This window comes from Meriones unguiculatus, chromosome 17, assembly GCF_030254825.1.
Source record: "Meriones unguiculatus strain TT.TT164.6M chromosome 17, Bangor_MerUng_6.1, whole genome shotgun sequence".
Taxonomy (NCBI): Eukaryota; Metazoa; Chordata; class Mammalia; order Rodentia; family Muridae; genus Meriones; species Meriones unguiculatus.
In genome coordinates, this window is record NC_083364.1 from 21,343,202 (window position 1) to 21,369,822 (window position 26,621).

A 26,621-nucleotide genomic window follows, 5' to 3' on the forward strand; every position below is an offset into this window, starting at 1 on the left:
ATGCTTGGATTACAGGAATGTGCTATCATGCTCACAGGTAGTTTACCACTTTGCACATAACACAATTCATTCACTGGACTTGAAGATGCTCAACATTAGCAAACTTCAAAAATCCTAAGGAATGGTAAGCAAAATGGCCCAGCAGGCAAAAGCCTTTGCCTCTAAGTCTGATGACCCAAGTTTGGTCCCTGGAACTCATATGGTGGAAGGAGAGAATCTCACCTAAAGCCCTAAAAGTTGTATTCGGCTTCATGTCCACTGTGGTTCACATACATACACACAAATAAATGTAAAAAACAAAACAAAAAATAAAACCCTCAAAAAATATCCTAAAGGGTGGGTGATAGCTCATTTGGTAAAGTCTTTGCCAAATGACAAGCATAGGGACCTGAACTCATCCACAGATCTTATGAACCATGTAAGAAAACTGAGTGTAAGTACTTGAAATCCTAGCACAAAGGAGGGGACAAAAAGGTGGCTTGGGTTTTGCTAGTGAATTTCAGGCCAGTGAGAGACAAGGTGGACAGTGCCTAAGGAACAGCATCTGAGGTTCACCCCCTGGCCCATCCCCACATTCCTGAAGAAAAAGGCTTATTCAAGCAAAGTAGAAAATTTTTTACTTAAGTGATACATTATATACTTAAAATTACACATTTATAAGAGGAGGAAGGGAAATTAAGATGCTTGGCTCTTTTTTTACTTATTACATGCATGGACTCCAGGCCTCTCCTACAGAACGAGGACAAACAATTCATGAGGTCACTCTAGTGCTAAATTACAAGTCAGTAACTGTTAGTCTTCTCCAGAGAAGAATGCACTTATTTTAGTAGCACACTTAGCACACAGCTGACCTTAAGTTATAAATGCCACCTTTCTGACGGCAGTGTGTTTCAGTCTGTCTTGTAGACCTCACACGGCAAAGATATGTTCACTGGTCTGTGATATCTGGAGCCCATTTCGCTCACTCCCACCACTTCTCCAACACTAACACTTCCTAGGCTAGGGCACAGCAGTAATTCTCTCCTTTTCTCCCTTCCCCCAACCCCCTTTTACCAGCCACCGATTCTTTCGAGAAAAGATCTCATCCTAAACCTCGAACTCATGGCAACCTTTCTGCCTTGGCCTACGTGCTCTGATTACGAACTCAGCCAGCAGATCTAGCTCTGGAACTTCTTTGGATCCTTTGTTTTCTGTGACATGCAAACCACCATGCTTTGTTATGATAGCTCCTGCAGCAGCCAGTCTCCAGCCAGCCAAGGGACAACCTCAACAGACCACAGGGTCCGAAGAACAGGACAAAATGGTCGAGGCCCTCTACTGGTTTAGAGGAAGACAGGTTTCATGTTCATGGAGTTAAAAAGATTGGGAAAGGGAAGTGCATAAAATGTCCCTTTTCAGTCAGCTGAATCAGTAACACTAGGATCCCAACAGAAGGCATTCTCATGAGTTAATTTCTTGGGACTGAAGTATAATAATTAAATTCCATGAGGCTATATCTGATGGTGATAAAGAGGAACAGTTACAACAAATGGAAAGTTTTATAGAAAAAAAACTGAAAAAAATTAGGAGTAGAAATAATATGGGTTGGTCTCTCTATATTGTTTGAGACAGGTCTTGGTATATAGGCCTGGCTGGCCTCAAACTCACAGAGGTCCACCTCAGATCTTTAGATCTAGAGACACATGGCAATTGGCATCCCTTTCTGCCTGTGGCTGCTGTGGTTTTAGGAAGGTTGGATATTTTGTGACAGCGGTGTGAACAAGTTGCTAAATAAACAGTAAAAATGCTGTTACCCCATTTTCTCTCTTCCCAGTGGTGGAGATCAATGCCAGGCTGCAAGGGGGAAGGGTAGGCACTTGACCACTGAGCCACATCCATAGCCCCACTGCAGCCACCCACTACAGAAGTCATATGTTAAAGGAAGGATCCCCAAATGGCACATAAACCATGTTTTAAGGCAAGAAGGCACTGGCATTTAGTTTACTAGTAAAAAGGTCCCTTTCACCATCTTCAAAATGTTTGCATTTGATGTGAAGGCAGCCATGTGCTCTGCTGCTTCAGTGAGTTTACTGGCAACACAAGGAAAATTTGTTGTAGAGATCAATTTTAATTAATGCTTCTAAATCTTTTCTTCTGGAAAATGATGGGAATGAACACACCAAGCTAGCTAAAATGTTATCTGGGCTTTTTCTTGGTCAAATGCCTTACATAAGTTTAGTTATTATGGAATCCAAGTCTAAATATTAGGTGGGGCATTTTTGTAGAAAAAGAGAATGGGTGAGAGTCTGGGGTGGACAAGGAGACTCCAGGCATCAAATAAGCACTGCCTTTGGTACTATTCCTAGAGGCAGCAGACTCAGTGGCAAGGTTTCTGTATGATACTCTATACCCACAACTCCATAGGAGTTCACCATCGACCAACCAGTTGGCTTTGAGCCAGTGGAGAAAATCTGTCCCCACCAGAGATGGAAAGCCTGAGAGGAGAGTAAGTAGGGAAGAAGGGCTCATCCAGTTTCTGTATTTGCAAGTGTCATATCCAACAGTTCTAGTCTGAGTTCTACTAAAATAGAGGACAAGATCAGAGGGCTAGAGGGGTAGAGCAACGAAGGCAACACATTTTATTTCTGGAACTAACAGGGATCCTTTTCAGGGGCAGAGTAGTGTGCTCAGTGTGTGTGCAGGTAAGTTCACAAGGTCTGACATATAAGGATGTGGAAGGACCCTTCCTTCTGCCACAAACCCAGGGTCTCTTCACATCTGAATTCACAGTAAGGCCTTGGAGAAACACAGTAACTAGATGGCTAAGGGAAAGGCAGTAGTTACAGGACTGACACTCTGCCCACATCTTTGCAAATAATCACGGAAATAGAAATGCAGTATTTTCTGCCCTTCCAGCATAGTAACCAAAGGCTCTGGGTGTTTACAATTAGTCTGCCACGGTTAGACTGAAACCTGGCAGACAGTTCACAGAACTTTAGAGGTGTTGGTCTTAACAAAATTTATCCTCACTGAAACTAAAATTTCTTAAGACCCACATTTGAAAAACACATGTTAAATTACATACTATATAGTCAATGACATTTAAGAGTTTAAAAGACTTTTTCAATCTTTTCATCACAATGGAGTACAATTCCTTCTCAGTTTCTTCAGAGTTGCCGAACTTTCTTTTCTGTGCTTTTTATATTGACATCTAACTTGTCTACTTTGGTTGTTAGTCGATCAAGAATGTCATCTTGCTCCTCAATTTCTGTCTGCATTCCTAAGGCTATGTCCTTCAGTCGGCCCAATCCCATGGACAGCTCATCTGTGAGAAGGAAATGACAGGCAGTCACAGTGTCCCTTGGCATCTGGATTAGAGTCCTGTCTAAGTGGCTGAGTGCCACAGCTTGTAGCATGTTGCTCAGAACACACAGATCTATCTGCTACACAGCAGTATGTAGTTTCTCCTCCCTCCAGATCACCACTGTTTATAAGGTTTTTGTTTTTAGCATAGTCTTGATATATACAGCTTGGACTGGCCTGAAACTCACTAAGCATTCTAGATTGGCCCTGAGTCAGTGATCTCCCTGCTTTTGCTGCTTGAGGTTATAGGGGTCATTAGCATACACAGCATTTTTCCTGTTAGTGTTGCATAATCAAACCTGGAGCCTTGAATGTTCTGGGAAAGCACACTGACACGTATCCCTACCCTCTTCCTATTTTTTTTATTACAAGACAGGACCTCACTCATTTTCCAGGCTGGCCCTGGACTTACAAGCCTCCTGTCTTAACCACCCAGGTAGCTGGTACTACAGTTGTTTTCCACTATTTCTCTTGAAGTCTTTGAAACCTGTGACCTTGTATGTCCTGGAAAAGAAAAGTTTAGTGGTTACCCAGGGCTCATGAAGCTTCTTGGGTTTGAGGACAGTAAGGATAGGAAAAGAAAGCTGAGACAAAACAGCATGGTAGGTTCTAGGGACATGCCTCAATGGGTATGAGCACTTGCTGAGCAAGCATGAGTACCTGAGTTCAGATCCTTAGCACCCACATAAAAGCTGTGTGTGGCTTTATCCAGGATGAGCTTAAGCCCCAGGGACTCCTAGATCTGATCAGGATTCAAGTATGCAGTGGGGAAGGCTTGGCTGAACTGAAAGCAGGAAATGGAGAGAAGCAGACAGATTCTTGAGAGAGTGAGGCAGTGAGATGGACGTGATTGTGTGTTGGGGGAGATACAGTGGCAGTGCTGGGTGCTCTGGCTGTGCTCAGCATAAACTATTTGGAGGATGCTGCAGGTCCCAAACTTACCTAGGTTGCTGTCGATCTTCTGGTGATAGGCTTGAAGGCTGGAGTTCTTTGGGTAAACCTCAGTAGTTACAGCAGAAGCAGGCCCTTCAGGTACCGGGTCTAGTTCAAAAATAGCAGAGGGACAGTAAGCTGACTGTTGCTGCTCCATCAAATTGTCCCCTTGTTTCTTTTCTGAAGACCTAGGAATCTGTCCCTAGGAATCTCTCACAGCATGAAAGGACTAAAGGGGTGGAAGGAAGAAGGTGGCTGGCTCAGAGGCCATGCAGAGGGACAGGGGTGGCAATGAGACAGGTGAATAGGCTGGAGACGACAGGTCTGGGCTCCAGCTTTTCCCTCAGCATTAACAGATCAAGGACTCTGAACTGACAAGTCCCCTATTTATGCATGCTAGTCAAGCACTCTAAAAATACCCACAAGCCCTTACCTCTTGTGTGTGCATGTGTTTGCTTTTGAGACAGGGCCTTGTTATGTTGCACAAGCTGACCTAAAACTTTGCTCAAGTTGGGCAAGGTGGCTCATGCCTGTAATCCCAGCACTTTGGGAGGCAGGGGCAGGTGGATATCTTTGAGTTTGAGGCCAGCCTCCTCTACAGAGTGAAGAGTTCAGGATAGCCAAGGCTACACAGAGAAACCTTGTCTTGAAAAACACAAAAACAAAAAAAGTGGGCTGGATAGCTCAGTAGTTAAGAGCACTATCTGCTCTTCCAGAGGTCCTGAGTTCAATTACCAGCAACCACATGGTGGCTCACAACCATCTATAATGTGATCTGATGTCCTCTTCTGGCATGCAAGTGCAACTGCAGATAGAGGACTCATATACATAAAAATAACTATAAATATTTCATTAAAGAAGAAACAAACCAAAACTGCAACAACAACAAAACCAAAACAATAAACTCCCATGATAGTTGGGACTACAGGTGCATGCTACTACACCTGGCAGAGCTGGCAGAGACAGGTTTAAGAATCACTATGTAGCCGGGGGTAGTAGTGCATGCCTTTAATACCAGCACTCAGGAGGCAGAGGCAGGCGGGTCTCTGTGAGAGAAAACAAAAAGAATCACTATGTGAATGAAGATTGAGCATCTTACCCAGGGTCCTCCTTCTTGATTAGCTTCTTTAGGTGTACAGATTTTAGTATGATTATCCTATATTACATGTCTAATATCCACTTATAAGTGAGTATATACCTTGTGTGCCTTTCTGCTTCTGAGATAGCTCATTCAAGTTGATCTTCTCTAGTTCCCACCATTTGCCTGCAAATTTCATGATTTCCTTGTTTTTAATTGCTGAGTAGTATTCCATTGTGTAAATGTACCACAATTTTGGTCTCCATTCCTCAACTGAGGGACATCTGGGTTGTTTCCAGATTCTGGCTATTACGAATAAAGCTGCTATGAAATGGCTGAGCAAATGTTCCTTGTTGTGTATTTGAGCCTCTTTTGGATATATGCCTAGGAGTGATATAACTGGATCTTAAGGTAGCACTATTCCTACTTGTCTGAAAAAGCGCCAAATTGATTTCCAAAGTGGTTGTACAAGTTTACAAACAGGATAGATATAGGAAGAAGCTGAAAAAAAGGAACAAGATAGGAGCCTACCACAGAGGGCTTCTGAAAGACTCTACCCATCAGGATATTAAAATGGATGCTGAAACTCATAACCAAACTTTGGGAAGAGTACAGGGAATCTTATGAAAGAAGGGGGAGATAGAAAGACCTGGAAGGGTCTGGAGCTCCAAAAGGAGAAAAACAGAACCTGGGCCTAGGGGTCTTTTCTGAGACTGATACTCCAACCAAGGATCATGCATGGAGATGACTTAGAACCCCTGCACAGATGTAGCCTATGGCAACTCAGTCTCCAAGTGAGTTCCCTAATAATGGTAACAGGGCTGTCTCTAATGTGAATTCAGTGCCTAGCTCTTTGATCACCTCCCCCTAATGGGGGAACAGCCTTACCAGGCCACAGAGAAAGACTATGAAAGACAGTCCTGATGAGACCTGATGGCTAGGGTCAGATGGAAGGGGAGGAGGTCCTCCATTTTCAGTGGACTGGGGAAGGGGCATGGGAGGAGATGAGGGAAGGAGGGAGGACAGGATTGGGAGGGGATGAGGATGGGGCTACAGCTAGGATACAAAGTGAATACATTGTAATAAATAAAAAATTATATTAAAAAAGAAAGAAAGAAAAAGAATCATGTGTGGTGGTACATACCTGTAATCCTAGAACACAGAGCAAGAAGATCAGAAGTTTAAGGTTATTCTCTACTAACGAATAGACTGGGCTAAATAAGACTCAGCCACAAAACAGACAAACAAATCAAACCATACAAAACACAAAACAAAACAAAGATCAAATTGTTGCCAGTGTGGTGGTTTGCAGTTGAAATTCCAGTACTTGGAAGGCTAAGGCAAAAGGATCATGAATTCAAAGCCAGCCAGGGCTATATAGTAAGACTGTCTCAGTATTTTTCTTTAATTAATTTATTTTTTTTATGTTGTCGTTTCACTCAAACAAGCAAAAAGGAAATGCTACACATTGTTTGCCTTAAAAACGTTCCTTGAAATTCCATTTCTAAACATATACCTCCCTCTTTTGAGACAGGGTCTCGTGTAGCTCAGGCTGGTCTTGAACTTGGTATGTAGGTATGTAGTTGAGGGCAGCCTCTATCTTCCAAATGCTGGAATTAGAGTTGTATGCTATCACAGTGCCCTCCACCCTTCTTTTTGAGACAGGGTTTCCCATTGTGTACCTGTCTGGACTTGAACTCATGGCAATCCTCTTGCCTCGGTCTCCCAAGTGGTAGGAGTATGTTGTATACCACCATCCCCAGCCACCAGTTTCTCTTTGGGAAGATGTCTCTTTGTAGCATTGTCCCTGACTATCTGTGTGTTCCAAGATCCTCCTGAGACACTGAAGGCTGGGGATGTCCAAATTCCTTTTGTAATTCATATAGCCTAAGCTGTATCACATGTTTAATGGACAGTAACTGTGTAAATGGCCGCAATACTGTTTAGGAACTAATGGCAACAATCAAACTCCTGCACATGATCAGTGTAGTGTTTGCCTCTCCTTCCTTGTCTCCCAAGGGCTTGGCTGCCACATGCTGGGCTATGATTTTGTTTATCTTTTCTGATTATCTTTTATCCTCAGTTTGTGGAACTTCTGATAGAGGGGCTGACTGTATTTCCTCCAGCACAAAACTGCTGAAACTAACCTCTCTCTATATAAAGTTCATGTTCTTTTACTCTCTTAACATGTACCACACAAATGAAAGCTACCTTTAGTGCCCTCAAATTATGCTTTTTGATGCAGGATATATTTCTACTTCTTCAGGGCATGACAGTGAAGTGGCTTTCCTTGGGCCTTGTACATTTTAGTTTTCTCTTTCTCCCATCGTTTGTCCTTTTCAAAATAAACTGTGTCTAGGTCTAGTCTTGACTTCTGGCTCTTCCTTTTTCATAAGGTTTTTCTTTCGAGACCATGTCTCTTCATGTATTCCTGGCTGAGCCTAGTCCTTAGTGTACAGCCCATGCTGGACTCAAAGTTTCACCAATCCTCCTAATTCTGTCTCCTGAGGGCTGGAATTACAGGTGTGTCCACTATGCAGAGCCATCAGTCCCTCTTTTATTTTTCTCTGTACATGTGTGGTGCATATGCATACTTATGTGTGCAAGTACCCATGCACAGCCATGTGGAAGCCAGAGACCACGAGTCCTCCTCTATTGTTCTCCATCTTGGTGGTTTGAATGAAAATGGCCTCCACAGGTTCATGTTTGAATACTTGGTTCCTGGTGATTAGAACTATTTGAGAAGGATTAGGAGGTGTAGTCTTTTAGAAGCAGTGTGTCAGGTGGAGCGGGCTCTGAGGCCTTAAAAGCCTCCTACTATCCCCAGTACTCTCTCTGCTCCTGCTTGTGTTCAAAGTGTGAGCTCTCAACTATTCCTGCTGCCAATATGGACTCTAACCCTTTGGGACCATAAACCTAATCAAACACATCCTTTGTAAGTAGGATTGGTCTTGGTATTTTATCACTGCAATAAAAAAGCTCAGTAGGATAATCACCTTAGTTTCTAAGACAGGGTGACTAGTAAAACCTGAAGCTCATCATTTTGGCTAGACTAGCCAGCCAGTCAGTTGCTGAGATCCATTTGTCTCTGCCTTGCAATACTGGGATTACAGGTACACAGAATGGCATTTATATTACCTCTGTCTGTCATCTATCTATCTACCTACCCCCCCATATATATATCGTTCTGAGCTAGGGAACAGGGTCTGCAGGAACCTTCCAGGCTTCTGTCACCAGATTGGGATTGTTGAAGTCTGTGGATTGAGTAAGTTCTGGTGGTCGTCCCCAGAAAGAGACATCTATTATAGGACTGCTAAGGCCTTCATCCTTCAAAACTAGTAACTATGGGTTCTCTGCTCTCAGGCATGATTTTGCTGTTATTACTATTTTAAACTGACTCATTAAATTCTGTTGCATGCATGCACACACTTCGTCTAGACAATTCTGACTAACATCCTGGCATTTTTGTTTGTTTGGTTTTGGTTTTAGTTTTCTGAGAGAGTTTGGCTATATAATCTAGGATGGCCCCAAACTCAAACTCAAAATGTTCCTGCCTTTAGCTTCCTGAGTGCTGGGACTACAAGTATGTGCCACCATGTCTGGCTTATTTTCTAATTGTTAAAGTTCCACTTATGAAAATGGACTCAACCTGACAGCTCAGAATAAATCCTCCTGTCTCAAGAGGCCAGCTGGTTAGCCACTGTAGCTATGCACACAAACATGTTCACGAACCCTGAGTAGAGGCAAACAACCATTTTACTTACAAGAATTGTTCCTGCGATTAGTTTGTTATTTTGTTTTAATTTACTTCATTATAATTTTTATTTTACCTGCATCTATGTCTGTGACTGTCAGATCTTGGAGCTATAGACAATTGTGAGCTGCCACGTGGGTGCTGGGGATTGAACCCAGGTCCTCTGGAAGAGCAGTTAGTGCTCTTAACTGCTGAGCCATCTCTCCAGCCCCAAGGTTTTCTTGTTTATTTGCTTGCTTGTATTTTTTGTTTTTGTTTGTTATTGTTTTCTGTGGGTTTTTCTTGCCTCTTGTTTTGTTTATTGAGACAGAGTCTCATATAACCCAGTCTGGCCTCAAGCTCAACATGCAACTGAAGCTAGCTAGCCTTATACACTGATTGTCCTGCCTCTATTTCCCTAGTGTTGGGATTATAGTTGTAGTCTACCATGCCCAGTTTACAGTGCTTTTTTACTACTAGAATTTCTCAGAACTACCCCAGTAGAGGGTTCCTGTCCAATGGAATATAGGTTTGTACTTCCTTATCAGACTCCATGGAGGAGTGGTGTAGGGAGGAACCTTACTAAAACACATACCTATGGCTCCCCAAGAACACCTTGTGTCCCTGATGCTATTGCTCACTGTGTAGGATGCTAGGTATTGGAGCCTTTGCCCATCACTGTCCCTATACCAGCACTTCAGCTAAACCCAGAGACCCACCCTCAGCAGGATCAAACATAAGTGTCACATATTTCTTCACTCACCTGCCTCATGTAGCCTTCTGAGGTTTGGGTGACTGGCCTGGTACTTGCTTTCCTGATCTTTACTTGTATTTATGGCTTCTTTCAATCTTTAGATAAAAAGAAAACATTAAAGAAAAACACACACGACAGTGCCACATGTCAGTGTATGCACAGCAGTGTTACCCATCTTTTCCAAGATGCCTTTGTGTTGCACATCCAATGTTTTCTTTCCTTTGATGGCCTCTCTGGAACCAACTTAGGAGTGGTGCTGGCCACACAGTGGGCCGAGGAAGACCTTACTCAGGACAAGGAGTCCTTAGTATCAGGTGGATAAAAATATATAAAATGACCCAGTGGGTACCTTTGATGAAGGACCAGGAAAGTAGTCAAAACTATTTTCCTTAACTTTTTTTTTTTAAAGTAGTCCAGACTGGCCTCAGCCTCAACATATAGACCAGTATCATGGCTGGTACTGAAATCAAGGCCTTCCTGGTTTCGCTTCTTCAGTTGCTCTGACCACAAGTATCCATCATCACAACTGGCTTATCAGTACTTTTTTTTTTTTTAATCTAAAATGAGGCTTTGCTAAATTGCCTGATGTTGCCTTGAACTTGCTATTGTCCTGCCCCACTCTCTTCAACAGCTGAGATTACACACAGGCCCTACTATATCTGGCTTTTGGAATGGCTTGGTAAAGAAACATTCTTGGTAAAATAAGGCCTTTATTTTTTATTTTATTTATTTATTTTTTTGAGACAGGGCTTCTCTGTATAGCCTTGGCTGTCCTGGATTCACTCTGTAGACCAGGTTGGCCTCCAACTCACAGAGATCCATCTGCCTCTGCCTCCTGAGTGCTGGGATTAAAGTTGTGTAGGAGTCACATTTCTATTGATTAAACTTTCTAAGATTGGAGTCTTACTAAGTAGGATTTCCTCAATCAGATGAACACTGCTGGTTCTAAGGGGAGTTGTTTCTCTTTGAGCAAGTCTGAAGGTGAGCAGTCCTTTCCCACGAGCAACTCACAGGGTTTCAGGATATCTAGCAGGCACCAACAAGGCCTGAAAGCCTTGGTTCCTTCCACAGAACGTATGTCTATTGTTTTAGATATCTAGACTGCAGATGCTATACTCACTTGCTACTGGGCAGGGGGCCAATACTGCCATTTTGTTCAGGTGAAGTCTCTACTGGTTTGGATTTGAAGTAGTTGATAAATCCTCCAAACATACTTTTAATGCTGTTGATATGTTTCTGGCTCATCTTCAAATCCTGATCCATCTTGTCCACCATCTTCTCTGTGTGTTCTAGGACTCCTCGCTGCCGGACCAGCTCCTGCAGAAGGCAAGAGACAGGAGTATCATGCCACTCCCCTACTTCCAAAATCACAGTATATTAAAGTCTGGGGCTGGGAATGTATCTCAGTTGATAGGGTGCTTATCTGGCATGCACAAAATCCTGGGTTGGATCCTTAGCACTCCATCAACTAGGCGTGGCCACACAGACCTGTAACCCTACAACTTGGGAGATAGAGGTAGGAGGATTAATTTAATATTTGCCTATATAGTGAGTTTGAGGCAAGTTTGGGCCAGGTGAGACCCAGTCTCAAAAAACAGTCTAGACAAGAATAGTAGTCCATGCTTTTAGTCCCAGCCCTTGGGAACTTGGGAGAAAGAGACATGTGAGGTGATGTGACTTCTAAGTCAGATTGATGCTTTTTCTGGATTCCCACAGGACTGCTGTTGCTTTCATCCTTTTCTAGAATATTATTATACAAAGCAATTGCTTCCTTGTAACATTTCTCCCTCCCAACTCCTCCAGACTTCTAGGACAGTCAGGGCTACAAAGAGAGATTTTGCCTCAGGAAAAAAAAAAAGTTTAAAATTACGTATTTATTATTTTGGCTGAGGGGTGGGGGGGTCACATGTCAGAGGACAACCTGAGGGAGGTCATTTCTCTCCTTTTGCCATGTAGGTCCTGAGGATTGAACTTAAGTTATCAGGCTTGGCAGTAACTATCTTTATAAAGTGATACAGCCTGCCAGCCCCTCTTCATGCCATTTTCATATATATTTTTAGTTTATTCCTCAATAAGAGCAATAAGTGCTCTTAACTTATTAATTCTTCTCTGTTCCTACTGTACCCTTGTAGACCCTACCCCTGTATTCCTCCTTCCACTTAAATATCACATGTCCCAGATCCTTCCCACCTGTTTTAAAGCACCCTCTCCCAATCTTATGGGTCTCTCTCAAGCTTCATAGACTCTACCCACACTTACACCAACTTAAATAGACATGTTTTACAGTTAAAAACTAAGATTCAAGTCCAGTATGGTGGCATATACCTCTAGCCCGAGCCCTAAGGAGGCTGAGGCAAGATGATCTCTATGAGTTCGAGGCTACGCAGAGTCATAGCGAGTTCCAGGATATCTAGAACAACATAGAAAGACCCTATCTCAAAAACAAAAAAATAACAAAACAGCCAATCAAACAAGTGAGTGAAGGCGCAAGAGAATGAGAGAGGAACCATGATTTGCATTAAATATATTTGAGTATTCTGTCTTCATGCATACCAGAAGAGGGCATCAGATCCCATTACAGATGGTTGCTGGGAATTGAACTTAGGACCTCCGGAAGAGCAGCCAGTGCTCTTAATCACTAAGCCATCTCTCCAGCCCCATGCATGTACATTTTCATGATTCATTTATCCATTAATTTTTTATATATATATATATATATACACACACACACACACATATATATATATATGTAGGTGTGTTTTGCCTGCATGTATATATAGTGTATTACACATGTGCCTGTTCCTACAGAGATAAGGGAAAGGCATTGGATCCCCTGGAACTGGAGTTATGAACTGGAGCTATGAACCACCATGTAGGTTCTGGAACCTGAACCTGGGTTCTTCACAAGAGCAACATGTACTCTTAACTATTAAGCAAACTCTCCAGTCTCTACTCACCTATTATAAACACCTAGACCAATTCCGTGCCCTTGGTATTGTGGAAAGAACAGGAAGAGACATGGAATCCTTAGGGTACAGGAATGTAGCTATACCACTATTTCTAGGTTTTGTGAGGATCTCCACACTGAACCCATAATGGCTTCACCAGTTATACTCCCAACAACAGTGAAGAGTGTTGCTTTATTCCACATCTTTGCCAGCATTTGTTATACTTTGTCTTCCTTCCTTTTTCATTTCCGTTCTTCCTTCTTTCCTCTTTTCTTTCCTTCTTTTTGTTTTTGGAGATAGAGTTTCTCTGTGTAGCCCTGGCTCTCCTGGAACTCACTCTGCAGACCAGACTGCACTTGAATTTGAACTCAGAGATCTACCTGCCTCTGTCTCCTAAGGGCTGGGATTAAAAGCATGTGTGGAGGATTGAATAGGTATGGCTCCCATAGACTCAAGTATTTGAATGCTTGTCCCACAGAAAGTGGCACTATTAGGAAGTATAGTCTTGTTAAAGTAGGCATGGCCTTGTTGGAGGAAATGTGTCACTGTGGGAGTGGGCTTTGAGGTCTGCTATGCCCAAGCTACACCCAGTGTGGCACACAGTCTCCTTTTGCTGTCTGTGGATCAAGATGTAGAACTCTCAGCTCCTTCTCTAGCACTATGACTTCCTGGATGCTGCTATGTTTCCTGGCATGATAATAATGGGATTATAAGCCAGTCCCAATGAAATGTTTTTCTTTATAAGAGCTGCCATGGTCATGATGTCCCTTTCCAGTAATAAAACCCTAAGACAGCAGGTCAGAAGTATATGAATATTTGCTCTACTAGTCCAAATTTTCCACAGAATTTTTGGGAAATTCTTAAAGTCCTATAGGGAAATTTAAAATGAATGATGTCTCTTCAAAGCAATAAAACCCTAACTAAGACAGCATGTGTCACCATCGTCTCGTTTTTTTGTTTTGAGACAGGAATTCACTAAATAGCCCTGACTGACCTAGAAACAAGCTATATAGTCCAGGCTGGTCTGAAATTCAGAGGTCTACCACTTCTGCCTCTTGGGTGTTGGGATTAAAGGTGTGCACCATCATGCATGGCCAAGATGTTAGGACTTTTAAAGTATTTATAAGTATTTATTATCCATCTGTTTGTTTGTTTGTTTGTTTTTTGAGAACTGTCTGTGCAGTTCATTGGCCTACTTACTAACTGGCAGGCTTTGTTGTTTATGTTTTGTAGCTCTTTATATATTTTAGATATTAACCACTCATCTGAAATACAGCTGGTTTTCCCCCGGTTCTGTAGAGTATTTGTTGGCAGTTTCTTTTCCTGTGCATTTTTAAAAATTTCATGAATCTCATTTTTATTTCTTAAAAATATTAAATTTATTTACTCTGAATATCTGTGCATGCACACACACACATGTATGGATACATATGTTGTGCATCTGAAAATCAAAGTACAATTTGTGGGTTCTCTCAGCCATGTGGGTCCCAGAGCTTGACAACTCAGGTTGTTGGGTGGAAAGCATCTTTATCGGCTAAATCACTTAGTTGTCCCCATTTCTTAATTTTTTAAAAATTTAATTTAATTTTATGTGCATTAGTGTGAAGTTGTCAGATCCCTTGGAATTGGTGTTATAGACAGTTGTGAACTGCCATGTGGGCTCTGGGAATTGAACCTGGGTCCTTTGGAAAAGCAGACAGTGTTCTTAATCACTGAGCCACCTCAATTTTTAAGAAGTTAAAAAATTTCTTACTGTTTTAAAATGTGTATGTGGTCTTTGTGAATGCCACCTTTGAATGGCATTCTACCTACTTTGAGACAGGGTCTCTGACTGCCCCAGAAGTCTTTATTGGGTTGGACTGGCTGTTAGCAGGCTACAGGATCCTCCTTTTTCTACCTCCCCAGTACTGAGATTGTAAGCACATGCCACTAATTAAAAAGAATATTCTCTTCCATCACAATGTGGCTTTTGAAGACTGAACGCAGGTCACTGGGCTTGGCTGAAAGTATCTCTACAGCGGAGCCATCCTGTCGGCTCACACCTGGCACATTTCTGTGGGCCCTGGAGATACCCATCAGGCTTTACTCTGGTAAGGCGGTCACTTTACCAGCTGAGACATCTTCCAAGCCTTCCATTTGTCAAGTCTTGGGGCTGTTTCCCATGATGATGTGTCCTATTCAAAAAAGTTCTTGCTCACAGATGTTCTGGTAAGTCTTCCTTTAGCAGTTTCGGCATTTCAGTATTAAATTAAAGTCTCTGTCTTACGGCTTCATTGCTGTGAAGAGACAATATGACCAAGGCAACACTTATAAAGGAAAACATTTAATTTGGCTGGGTTCCAGTTTCAGAGGTTTAGTCCATTATCAGCATGGTGGAAATCATAGCTGCATGCAGACAGGCATGATGCTGAAGGAGCCTGGGAATTTTACATCTTGATCCACAGGCAGCCAGGAAACTGGGCGGAGCTTGAGCATATATGACCTTAAAGTCCCACCACCACAGTGACACACTTCTTCTAACAAGGCCACACCTCCTAATAGTGCCATTCCCCATGGGCCAAGCATTCAAACAGATGAATCTATGGGGATCTATTCAAACCACCACAGTGTGATCTAATTTGGTTTTTGAGATAAGAGATCCAATTTCATTCTTGGGCAGATGTTTATTCATGGAGTGTGGCCAGCTCCATTTATTATAGAGGCTGTCTGTTATCCAATGTATGCTTTTGATACCTTTGTAAAAAAGTCAGGTGGCTAGCCCCCTTTCCCTGGCCACATGATGCCCAGAGTTACTGTAAAAGATGATAAACAGCAGGAGTTCATCAGAGCTCTGGCAGCCTTCCTCACAAAGCCCAGGAAGCTGAAAGTCCAAACATAAAGGGCTTGCCACTATGATGAAAACTGGCTCTACACACAAGCTGCTTCCATAGCATGGCACCTCAACCTCTGTGGTAGTGCCAGGCTATGGCCAGTGAATTTACCTACCAAGACATCTCACCAGACCACTTTTTTTTTTTCAACTAATAAAAGTAAGTTTATTTGGATTTATGGTTCTACAGGGATAAGTCTATCATGGCAGACAGATACAGCGGGAAGAGACAGGTATGGTGGCAGGAGCAGGGACCTGAGGGCTCATATCTTAAACCACAAGCAGGAAACAGAAAGCTGGCCCCTAATTTTAACTTTTTTTTTTTTTTAAGATTTTAGGATTTCCTCTGTGTAGCCCTGGCCCATCATGGAACTTGCTCTGTAGAGCATGCTGGCCTCAAACTCAGAGAACGCCTGCCTCTGCTGGGATTAGAGGCATATGCCATCACTGCCTAGCTTAATTTTTATTCATTGAAACCAAGTTTCATTATGTAACTCTGGCTGGCCTGGAATTCACTATATAGACCAAGATGGCAGAGGGTTCACAGAGTTCTGCTTGCCACTGTCTCCTGATCTTTTGGATTAAAGGCATGCACCACCATGTCCAGACTACCAGTCTTCACTTTTTATCTGTTTTATATTTTCTTTTTTTTTTTAAAGATTTATTTATTTGTCTATCTATTTATTTACTTATTATGTATACTGTGTTCTGCCTCCATGTATACCTGCAGGCCAGAAGAGGGCACCAGATCTCATTATAGATGGTTATGAGCCATCATGTGGTTGCTGGGAATTGAACTCAGGACCTTTGGAAGAGCAGCCAGTGCTCTTAACCTCTGAGCCATCTCTCCAGCCCCCGTTTTATATTTTCGTCTTCTTGTTCTGGTTAAGACTTTAAGCACCATTATTGAATAAGTGTAGAGAAAGTGCACCCTTGTCTCAGTTCAGAGTTTAAAGGAAATGTTGTTTCCCCCTTTTAGTATAGTGCAGCTACACATCTGTAATATAGCTTTTATTATATTAAAGTATATTCCATCCATTCATAGTAATGTCAGTTTTAAGTGTATCAAATAGCCTTTGTTATCTTAAGGTACCTCCATCTACTCCTACCTTCATTTTCGTCTTTCTCTTTTTGAGACAGGGTCTCTGTATTATGTAGCCCTGGCTAGCCTGGAACTCGTTACATAGGCCAGGCCTGTCTCTACCTCCAGAGTGCCAGGACTAAAACCATGGACCACCATGCATGGCTGTTATTTCTAGTTTCTTCATGACAGTTACAATGATGGCATGGTGAATTTTGTCAAGTGGCTTTTTTTTTTTTCCAATTTACTGGGTTGATGGTGTTATTTCTGTTTTTAAATCTGATAGGTTGTACTACATTTATTGATGTCTGTTGACCATCCTCACATCCTTAGGATGAAACGAACTTGATTGTGATGTATGGTCTTCTTGATGTGATCTTAAATTTAGTTTGTAAGTATTCTGTTGAAAAGTTTGTTTATCAAGAAGACCAGTTTATAGTTTTCTTTCTGTTGTTGTCCTGCCTGTACCTAGTTTTGGCAGCAGGGTTATACTAGCTCTGTAGAATTAGTTCGGTAGTATTCTTTTTCCTTCTAGTTGGTAGGACAGTTTGAGGAGTATTAAAGCTTTCTAAAAGGTTTGGTAGAATTCAGCAGTAAATTCATGCAGCCCTAGACTTTCCTTTGGGGAGCCTTCAATCACTGCTTCAGTCTCACTGCTTGTTATGGGTCTGTTTACAGTGTTTATATCTTGTGGTTCTAATTTTGGTAGTGACACATGCCTTTAGAAAGGTATCTATGTCTACATTTTTCAATTTGTTGGAATACAAGTTTTCTAAGTCCACCCTGATGCTCTGGATTTACTGTTCTAGCGCCTCTCTTTCATCTGGTGAGTTTGGCTAGGTGTTGGTCATTTTTTTCCCCCAATGAACTCTTTGATTATTCTATGTACTGCCCTTTTAGTATCCATTTCATTAATTTCTGCCCTTTACTATTTTTAGCTGTACTTGGGTTCGGCTTCTTGTCTTTTAGAGCCTTAACGTGTGACATTAGGTTATTGATTTGAGAACTCCTAAATGTTTTATTACGTTACATTTTTAGTGTGTGTATGTGTGGGGGCACATGTTCCATGGTGAACATGTGGAGGTCAAGGGACAATTTACGAGAGCTTGTTTTCTTTTCCCACTATGTGGGCCCTAGAAAGCAAGTTCAGATTGTCAAACTTGATGGCAAGTACCTTTCCTGATAAGCCATGCTGTCGGCCCCTAGATCTAATTTAAACATTTTAATTAATTAATATATCAATTAATGTGCACATGTGTGTGAACGTAACTGCAGGTGCTCACTGAGGCCAGAGGTATCAGATCCCCTGGAGTGGGAGAGTACAGACAGTTAGGAGCTGCTTAATATGGTGCTGGGAACCGAATTCAGGTCTACTACAAGGGCAATACATGCTCTTGATCTTAATCACTGGGCCATCTTCCCAGATTTAACCAGGATTTTCATGCACTGTAGGCAAGCATGAGACCATCACACTGTATCTCTATTTTTTTGAGACAGGGTTTTGCTCTGGCCATCCTGGAACTGGTCCTATAGACTAGGCTTCTTCTGCTCCCAAGTGCTGGGATTAAAGGCATGCATGACTACTGCCCAGCCCATTCTAATTCTGTAATGTGAGTGCTTATAGCTATAAACTTTCAGGACTGCTTTGGCTGTATCCTAGAGGTTCTAGTGTGTTGTGCTCTCTCACTTTTACTTGAGTCTCACAAGTCTTTTCATTCCCCACTGCTTTCTTCAGTGACCCACTGTTTATTCAAAAACATCCTGGTTAAGTCTCCAAATATTTGTGTATTTTCTGGGGTTAGTTTTGCTATTGATTTCTAGCTTTAATTCATTTTGATCTGATAACATGTAGATTATTATTTCAGTTTTTTTTTTTCTGAAATTTAAGGCATGCTCTGTGGTCTACAATTTGGTAAATTTTAGAGTGTACCACTAGAAGAATATGTACTTCCTATGTTTTGGATGGTGTGTTCTAGAGATCTGGCATATGCCGTTGATCTATGGTATAATTAGCACTGAGGCTTTGTTACAAATATTGAGTTTGGTTCCCCATCATTACTGTGTTAGGACTTTTGTGGTCTTTTTGCCTTTAGAGTTTGCTTTATGAAACTGGGGATCCCAAGATTCAGTGCATAAATATTTACAGTAGTTGATGAATTGTTCCATATATTAATACGTAGTAATCTTTTTGGACTAGTTTTAGTTTCAAGCCTACCTTATCAAATATGAAAGTCACTATTATAGCTTGTCTGCAGCTTCTGTTTGCTTGGTAGTTTGATGTCCAATCTCTGACTCTCAGCTCCTGAATTTCCTTCCTAGTTATTTCTGCTTCTTGGAGACAACAGACAGACCATGATTTTTTTTTTTTTAATCCAGTCAGCTCTTCATAATTTAATCATTGGTGAATCAAGGCTATTTGCATTCAAGGTTATAATTGGGATTTTGTATTTCTTATGACTTTGTTGTTTGTTGTTCTGGTTGCTTGGTTTATTGAAAGTTTATTGAGACTGACACCCCAATGAAGGGCCATTCATGGAGAGGACCTAAAACCCTTGCTCAGATGTAGCCCATAAACTCCGTCTCCAACTGGGTTGCCTGGTAAGGGGAGCAGGGGCTGTCTCTGGCATAACTCAGTGACAGGCTCTCTGATCACCTCCCCCTGCAGGGTGCAGCCTTGCCAGGCCACAGAGGAAGACAATGCAACCAGTCCTGATGAGACCTGATAGGCTAGGGTCAGATAGAAGGGGAGGAAGACCTCCCTTACCAGTGGACTAAGGGAGGGTGGGATTGGGAGTTGATGAGGTAGGGGTCCACAGCTGGGATACAAATTGAATAAGCTGTAATAAATGATGATGATAATAATAATAAAAGAAAAAAGTTCCTTTCTTTTTTATCTAGTGGTGTTAGATGTTTTCTGGTTTGCTGTATTGGACATGATTAATTCTCAGTTTTCCTCTGTTCATGTGTTCATTACATGAAATGTCTTTTCCTCTGTGCTCTTTTGTGTGAAACTGTCTTTCTCCTCAGTGTACAACACTGAATGTTGACTAAGTTGACATGCATTACCTTATGTTGTATTGAAACATTTCTCCATTTTAATAGTTAATTTTGCTGGATACAGCAATCCTGGTTATGGTTATTTACTTTCAGGGCTTGGAACCTATTATTCCATGCTTTCTTGGCCTTTAAGGTTGCTGCCAACAGATCTGGTGTGGTTCTGCTTCTTGTGTGTTAGAAGGCAGCTTGCCTTAGAGATTTTAGCATTATTTCTTTGCTTTGTGTTTCTGACATCTTGACTACGGGAAGGACCTTCTCTGGTCATGCCTATGATGAGGTTCTAAATGCTTCCTGTGTTTGGATATCTATTTCTTTTACTAGGTCTGAGAAATTCTTGGTGATATTCCTCAAGTAGTCTAAGTCATTTGATTTTTATCTTAGCTCCTTCTATCTTATGGTTTTGGGTCTGGTTTCTTGAATGAATCCCAGAACTCTTGGAAGTTTGGGTTACACTCACTAGTTTTTTGTTTTGACACACGTCTGCATTTTACTGCCTCAAACTTGCCTTCCACATCTGAGTTTGTTCTTCAGCTTGGTCTTGTCTATTGGTCACACTGCTTTTTGTTTTGGTTTGGTTTTCTTTTTCCCTTCCGAGACAGGGTTTCTCTCTGTAGCCTTGACTAGCTTTGTAGCCCAGGCTGTCCTTGAAATCACAAAGATCCATCTGCCTCTGTCTCCCTGGGTACCAGGACTACAGGTGTATGCCACTGTGCCTGGCTTGGTAATTCTGTTTTTGTTTTGTTTTGTTTTTTCATTTTCATTGATTGATCTTCATTTCCAGAATTTCGCTTGGTTTTCAGTGACTTGCTGAACTTTTCCTCCACATTTATAAATTTTTAAGTAACTTGAATTGACTTCGTAACTTTCTTGTTCAGGACTGAATTTACTTGAGTCCTCCATTTATCACTAATCTTTTGTTGTTGTTGCTACAGGCTCTTGAGACAGGTTATATCCCTTGATGGCATGGAATCTACTAATTCACTAATTGACCAAGATGGCCTTGAACTTACCTGCTGCTACCACCTGACTGCTGGGATTACCTGACGCCGTGCTGGGCCTTGATCATCCATCCTTTTAAAAAGGAGGACTCTTGGGGCTGGAGAGATGGCTCAGAGGTTAGGAGCACTCTCTGCACTTTCTGAGGTCCTGAGTTCAATTCCCAGCAACCACATGGTGGCTCACAACCATCTATTATGAGATCTGATGCCCTTTTCTGGGTTGCAGGCACTGCATATGTAATAAATAAATAAATCCTTTAAAAAAAAAAAAAGGAGGATTCTTAATTTTGTTTTCTTTCATTTTAGCTCTCTGTGCAGGTTAGTTTTTTTCAGGCTGACATATATCTAGACATATCTGGGAAGATGGAATCTTAATTGAGACTGCCTCCATAAGACTAAGCTATAGGCAAGTCTGTAGAACATTTTCTTAATTAGTGATTGATGTGGGAGGACCCAGGTCATTATGGGTGGCACCACCCCAAGAAGGTGATTCTGGAATGTATAAGTAGGCCAACTAAGCAGTGGGGAACAAAGGAGTAATCAGCTATCTCCACAGCCTCTGCATCTGTTCCTGCTTCCAGGTTCTTGCCCTGGCTTCCCTCAATGATAGGCTTAGAAGCTGTAAGATGAAGTAAACTGTTCTCCCCAAGCTGCTCTCAGCTATAGTTTTATCACAGAAACCCTAACTAAGACACCATCTCATCATCAGTGTCCAGTGTTGAGAAGCTGTCAGTTGGGGATGTTGTAGTGGAGTGCTGTTTCTTGGTTTGTTTCTTGGCTGTGTTCTGCACGTCTGTTATAGTGTGTGTGTCCTGTTTTTTCCAACCCTTTGCCCCACTGTCTTTGTTTGTTTAATTTTACATGAGTTTCTTTTCTTTTCCTTTTTTGTTTTGTTTTGTTTTTGTTTTCTAAGACATGGTTTCTCTGTGTGTAACTTTGGCTGTCTGAACTGTAGACTAGGCTGGCCTTTAATCCTCCACCTGCCTCTGCCTCTAGAATGCTGGGATTAAGGGTGTGTGGTAGGTGAGTGCTCTACCACTGAGCTACACCCACAGTTCTGATTGATTGTACAGGACAACAGATGCGGCTGAGGGTTGAAGTGGACAAAACTCTGGTGGCCAGAGGCCCTTGGCTACCCTCAGCAGTCAGTTCTTTCTATCACAACAGGATTTTCTCAAAAGCCACTTCTCTTTTCTGCTTAGAAAGCTGCAGGGGAAACAAGAGACTTATACAACTTTCCTCAGGATTGCAGGGAACGCTCATTTCCCAAGTGATACTCAGACGGAACCAGAAACCTGACATAGATGTTACAATGGGAACATAGGGAACTATATAAGGATGGCTTTTTCTCTGAGAGAGGCAAAAGGGTAGAGGAGGAAGGGTTGCTTTGGTTTCTGGAAGTTTCTATGTGCTAGAATCTGGTATTCACTATAGAACATGACACCGGTAAAGCAAAATCCTCTCCTAAAAGGTACAGGGAATGACTGGACTTAATGTGCTTCTGACTTAGAGCCAACAAAGGAGGAAAGGGGGTGCAGCAGGGCATGTGGTAGGGAGAACTGATGGTGCTTACTCAGTGTCTCCTGTTGAGTATGGGCTGGCCAAGACTCTATGCTCAGCCATTTTGCAGACAGACCTCAGAGGCTCTGGGTTTGGAGGTAGGCTCCCATAGCTTAGAAGTGGACACTGTTGACCTTTCCATCTGCCTCTGTGAGAATGAGGCCAGGGCAGCTGTGAGGGGTGTAAACTCCTGGATGAGGAATATGGCTCAGCTGGCCAGGGTGCTTGCCCAGCATACCTGATGCTGGGGTCTCAGTCCAGCACTCTGTAAACTGGGGGCAGTGGGAAATGCCTGTAATCCCAGCTCGTGGGAGTCCAGGGTCATCCTCAGGTACAGAGTTGGAGGTCAGTGGGAGCTACATGAGACCCTACCTTCCATGTGAAGAATGCACACGCCAAGTAACTATGAGATGATTACAGGTGATCTCTCCAACTGCTTTAAGCCCCAAGTGTTGTCTAAATTTAAACAGAAAAAAGAAGGGAGAGGATATGCATGGGTTACTAAGGAACCACAGAGAAAGTTCCTCAATTCCTCTTTTCTGTGAATGACTCCTAAGAGCAAGGGGAAGTGGAAGTCAGGGCAACAAAGACCATGCTAGGGCACAGACTGCCTGAAGTGAGGCAACACTTACCAAATGGGTTATGTTCGGAGCACTGTGAGGATTCAGCAAATCAAAGGGATCTTGCTGGTGGAGCATAGAAGGGTCTGTGGGACTTTCTCCAAGATACTCACGAGAACTCACTCTCTGCCAACCATTCTTCTAGTGCTAGCCATCAAGTGGGGACTAACTAGGCCCAGACTCCTGAGGGTTCATATAATCCATGCAGGGTTAAGAGCAAGTTCAATCTGATTTTCTAACTTGCTAACAACACTGAGGTGCTGAGAACTGAGGAAGGCAGACACATCCTTGCGTCACTGAGCTTAGTTTCATAGGATAGCAATAAAAGTCATCACATACATGATTGTTTCTTTGTCACAGTCAACTCCTGGCAAGGGTTTTAAGGGGTGTGTCAGGGAGTCCCAAGAGTGTGATAGGGTAAAAGCCTGAGTTGACGAGAGTCTAAGAAGCTGGGGTAACTGACGGGAAGTAGAACTTTGTGGAGAGCACAGAAGGGGTGGATAAGACCCTTTAAGACCCAGCATGATGTGGAAGTCTCCCAATGGCAGCAGTGACCCCTGAATCACCAGCATAATCTACAGCTGTAACATCACTATTAACTGATAAGTACATGGATGTCAGTCTGGGGTCAATACATCAAATCCAGAAATCTGAAATGTATTATCCTAGACTGGGGATAAGCCAGGTACGGTGGCACAGGCGTAGTATCCCAGCTGGAGCTGAACTCATGCTTATCAGCAAGACTGAGGTTAACCTGGGCAAAACAAAATCCTATTTCAGAGAAAATAAAATAAAATAAAAAAGACAGAAAAAGAAACTTCTCATTTTCTTTCCTCTCCCAAAGTAACACACACCCATACTAACAGATTCTAGCTGGTATAACTGAGCAAGTGTGGGACTTGGCAAGTGTGGTGAGCAAATGTGGTGAGCCAGAGATCACCCGACTAGATTCAGAAACACAAACTGGTTATTAGGTGGCTTAGTAACAGGAACTGGAAAGCTATAAAGATGAGAAGGCCTCTGGGGAGTGCATGCTAGTCAAAGTAGCTGAACACATTACATGTCAATCTTACCGAACACCAACCCCTTTCTCTGGTGTTGTACAACATACATTGGAACTACTGGTCTCTGCTGAACTGAGAAACATACATTAGAACTTGCAACATACATTGGAACTTGCTGGTCTCTGCTGAACTGAGAAACCAGGCTATAAAAAAAAAAAAAAAATTCACTGTAGTATGCCACACTCCTCCAGGAGGCAGTGTCCTGGGAGGGTCAGTGGCTTTGGCCAGTGGTCATGTCCATGTAGGAAGCAAATATTATAATGTTTATTATTAGGAGATTGGCTGCATAAACAGAAGTCACCTATTCAATGGAATACAATGTATAGCCATTACTCTGCCTTCCCCTCCCCCACCAAAACACCTCATTGTATTTAACTACAAAATAACCTTCGACACTACTAAATAATATACAGGTCTATCTTTAAAGAATACCTCACCTTAAAGTTCAAAAGAATAGAAGTGCTGGCTGTGGTGGCACACACCTCAGCATTCCCAGGAACAAAGGCAGTTTCTGAGTTTGAGGCCAGCCTAGACAACATAAAATTCCAAGGATAGTCAAGTTTACATAATGATACTATGGGAAAAAAAAAAAAAAAAAAAAACAATAACAAAAAAAGTTCTCTTTTGGGGCTAGAGAGATGATTCAGTAGGTCAGACTAATTCCTGCTCAAGAAGACCTACCTATTTATATTTGCATCTGGTACATGTCCATGATCTCAGCACTCTGGAGGCTGAAGCAGTAGGATCTTGAGTTCAAGGCCAATCTGGGGTACACTGGGCTACACTGTGAGACCTTATCTCAAAATAGTGACCTTTTCACCAAGACCCTAAGGACTCATCTGGACTTTAAGGAATCCAGTACACAGATGCAAGACATAGGTACAACATACATAGAGGCAGAACATACATTAGCAACCAGTGACACCATAACAGGGAAGGGTAGGAAAAGGTAAAGTACCAAAACAGCAGCAATGAAGAAATGACAACATGAGAAAGTAATCAAAATGCCTCAGATCTGCCCAAGTCTGTGTGGTCAGAGAGAAGAAATTTTGCCAAAGATCAGTTGTGAAGACTGGCAGAAGAAGACAATACTTTGTTTCAAAAATTACATTTCAAAACTGCAAACTGCTTAAGATTATTCTTATTCAGTAATTTATTATTATACCAAAACAACTGTTGTACTAGTAGCCTTGGGGGACAATCTGGTGTTTTGAAATAATCTTTATTCCACGCTGGGCATGCAGGTGCAGTCCTTGTAATCCCAACATCAGAAAAATTGAGGCCCGAGGATTCTAGATTCCAGGCCAGCCTGAGCTTCATAAGCAGACTGTCTAGCAAACCACAACTCCCCCAAAAGAAAAGATCTTAAGAGGTTTCAGAAGACCAGCTCAGTGCCCAGCATCCACACTGGGTAGCTTTCAGCTGGTGCCCTCTTCCGACTTGAGGGGACACCCCCACACATGTGCATACACACAGATACGTAAAGAAAGACAAGGCAAAGTTCCTAGTTCCTGAAATTTCCTATGGACGAAAAGGGCTGATTGTCACAACCTCATATTATGTACAAAGGTAAAGGTCTACACTCAATTCAAGATCTGGCTTCCAGAACAAGAGTTCAGTCAAAGGGACTTGAGTATTACCAGTAGCATGGTGAGAGGTGGTCAAGGCTGTGAGAAGGACGCAAGGCTTCCTTGGCATTAGTACTTCAGGCATCACCTGGCACAGCTCACACTTTAACCCGGTCACCAGGGAGGAATAGCCTAAGGCTTCTGTAATACAGGCCTGCACGCTGGCATTTTTACTCTCAGTTCTGACCCTCAGACAGAACATAACTTGGAGTTTACCTTTTAACTAGACATGGGAGCAGGACGAGGGGTGGGGGAATCTACTACGCAGAACAGGTAAGGAAACTTCCCGAGGCAGCTTCTTCAAGCGCTCCAGATATATAATTCTTTACAGAAAGTCCAAGAACCCGCGGTAGGCGGTTAGAAAGATCCCAAAAGACCGTGAACAAAACATTTCCTATCTCGTTTTATAATGCAAGGATTGGCCAGTTCAGCTCGGCTCTGCCCCAGGCTCACCTCAGAAGTGGCGACTCCGACCTTCTCCGATTCATACATGAGAGACAAGGACCTGTTGGTGCTGGTGGCCGTAGCCTCGGCCCTGCGCAGCACCTCCTGTCTCAGGTACTGCTGCCGGTCCATGGGAGCTTCGGACCCGCCGGACAGGTCGCGGGCGTCCTTCCACGGCACCGGCCGGCTGTCCTCGTCTTCCGCGTCCTCGTCGAAAGGATTATAGCTTTTAGGGTAGCCGGCCATGGTGCCAGCGACGGCCTGGACCGAGGAAGCGGGAGCGGCGGCCGGGCCAAGGGTCGGTAGCCCAGCGCCGGCGGGCGGACTCCTGCGGCCGTCGCGCGCTACTTCCGCCAGCACAGCGCAGGCAGAACCGGCTCCGGAGCCAACCACCGCCCTGAGCGGCGGAGGGGGAGCCGGGTTTCTGCGCGGGGGCGGCCTCACGCCGGCCACCACCCAGTGCCGGCTGCGAGGAGGTCACGTGGCCGGGGAGCCGGCTGCCCTCTGCGCCT

At 42.9% G+C, this 26,621-nt stretch overlaps 1 protein-coding gene across 1 annotated transcript; it reads right to left on the bottom strand.

Moving 5' to 3' along the window:
• Positions 1 to 591: 591 nt before the first annotated feature.
• Positions 592 to 26,565, bottom strand: Snap29 (synaptosome associated protein 29). The gene is made up of 5 exons (XM_021654525.2): positions 26,119 to 26,565; positions 10,961 to 11,157; positions 9,850 to 9,935; positions 4,285 to 4,383; positions 592 to 3,304 (listed from the first exon to the last, which is right to left on the bottom strand). The coding sequence occupies exons 1-5, from the start codon at positions 26,353 to 26,355 to the stop codon at positions 3,147 to 3,149; spliced, it is 777 nt and encodes a 258-aa protein (XP_021510200.1). The 5' UTR covers positions 26,356 to 26,565; the 3' UTR covers positions 592 to 3,146.
• Positions 26,566 to 26,621: the final 56 nt, after the last annotated feature.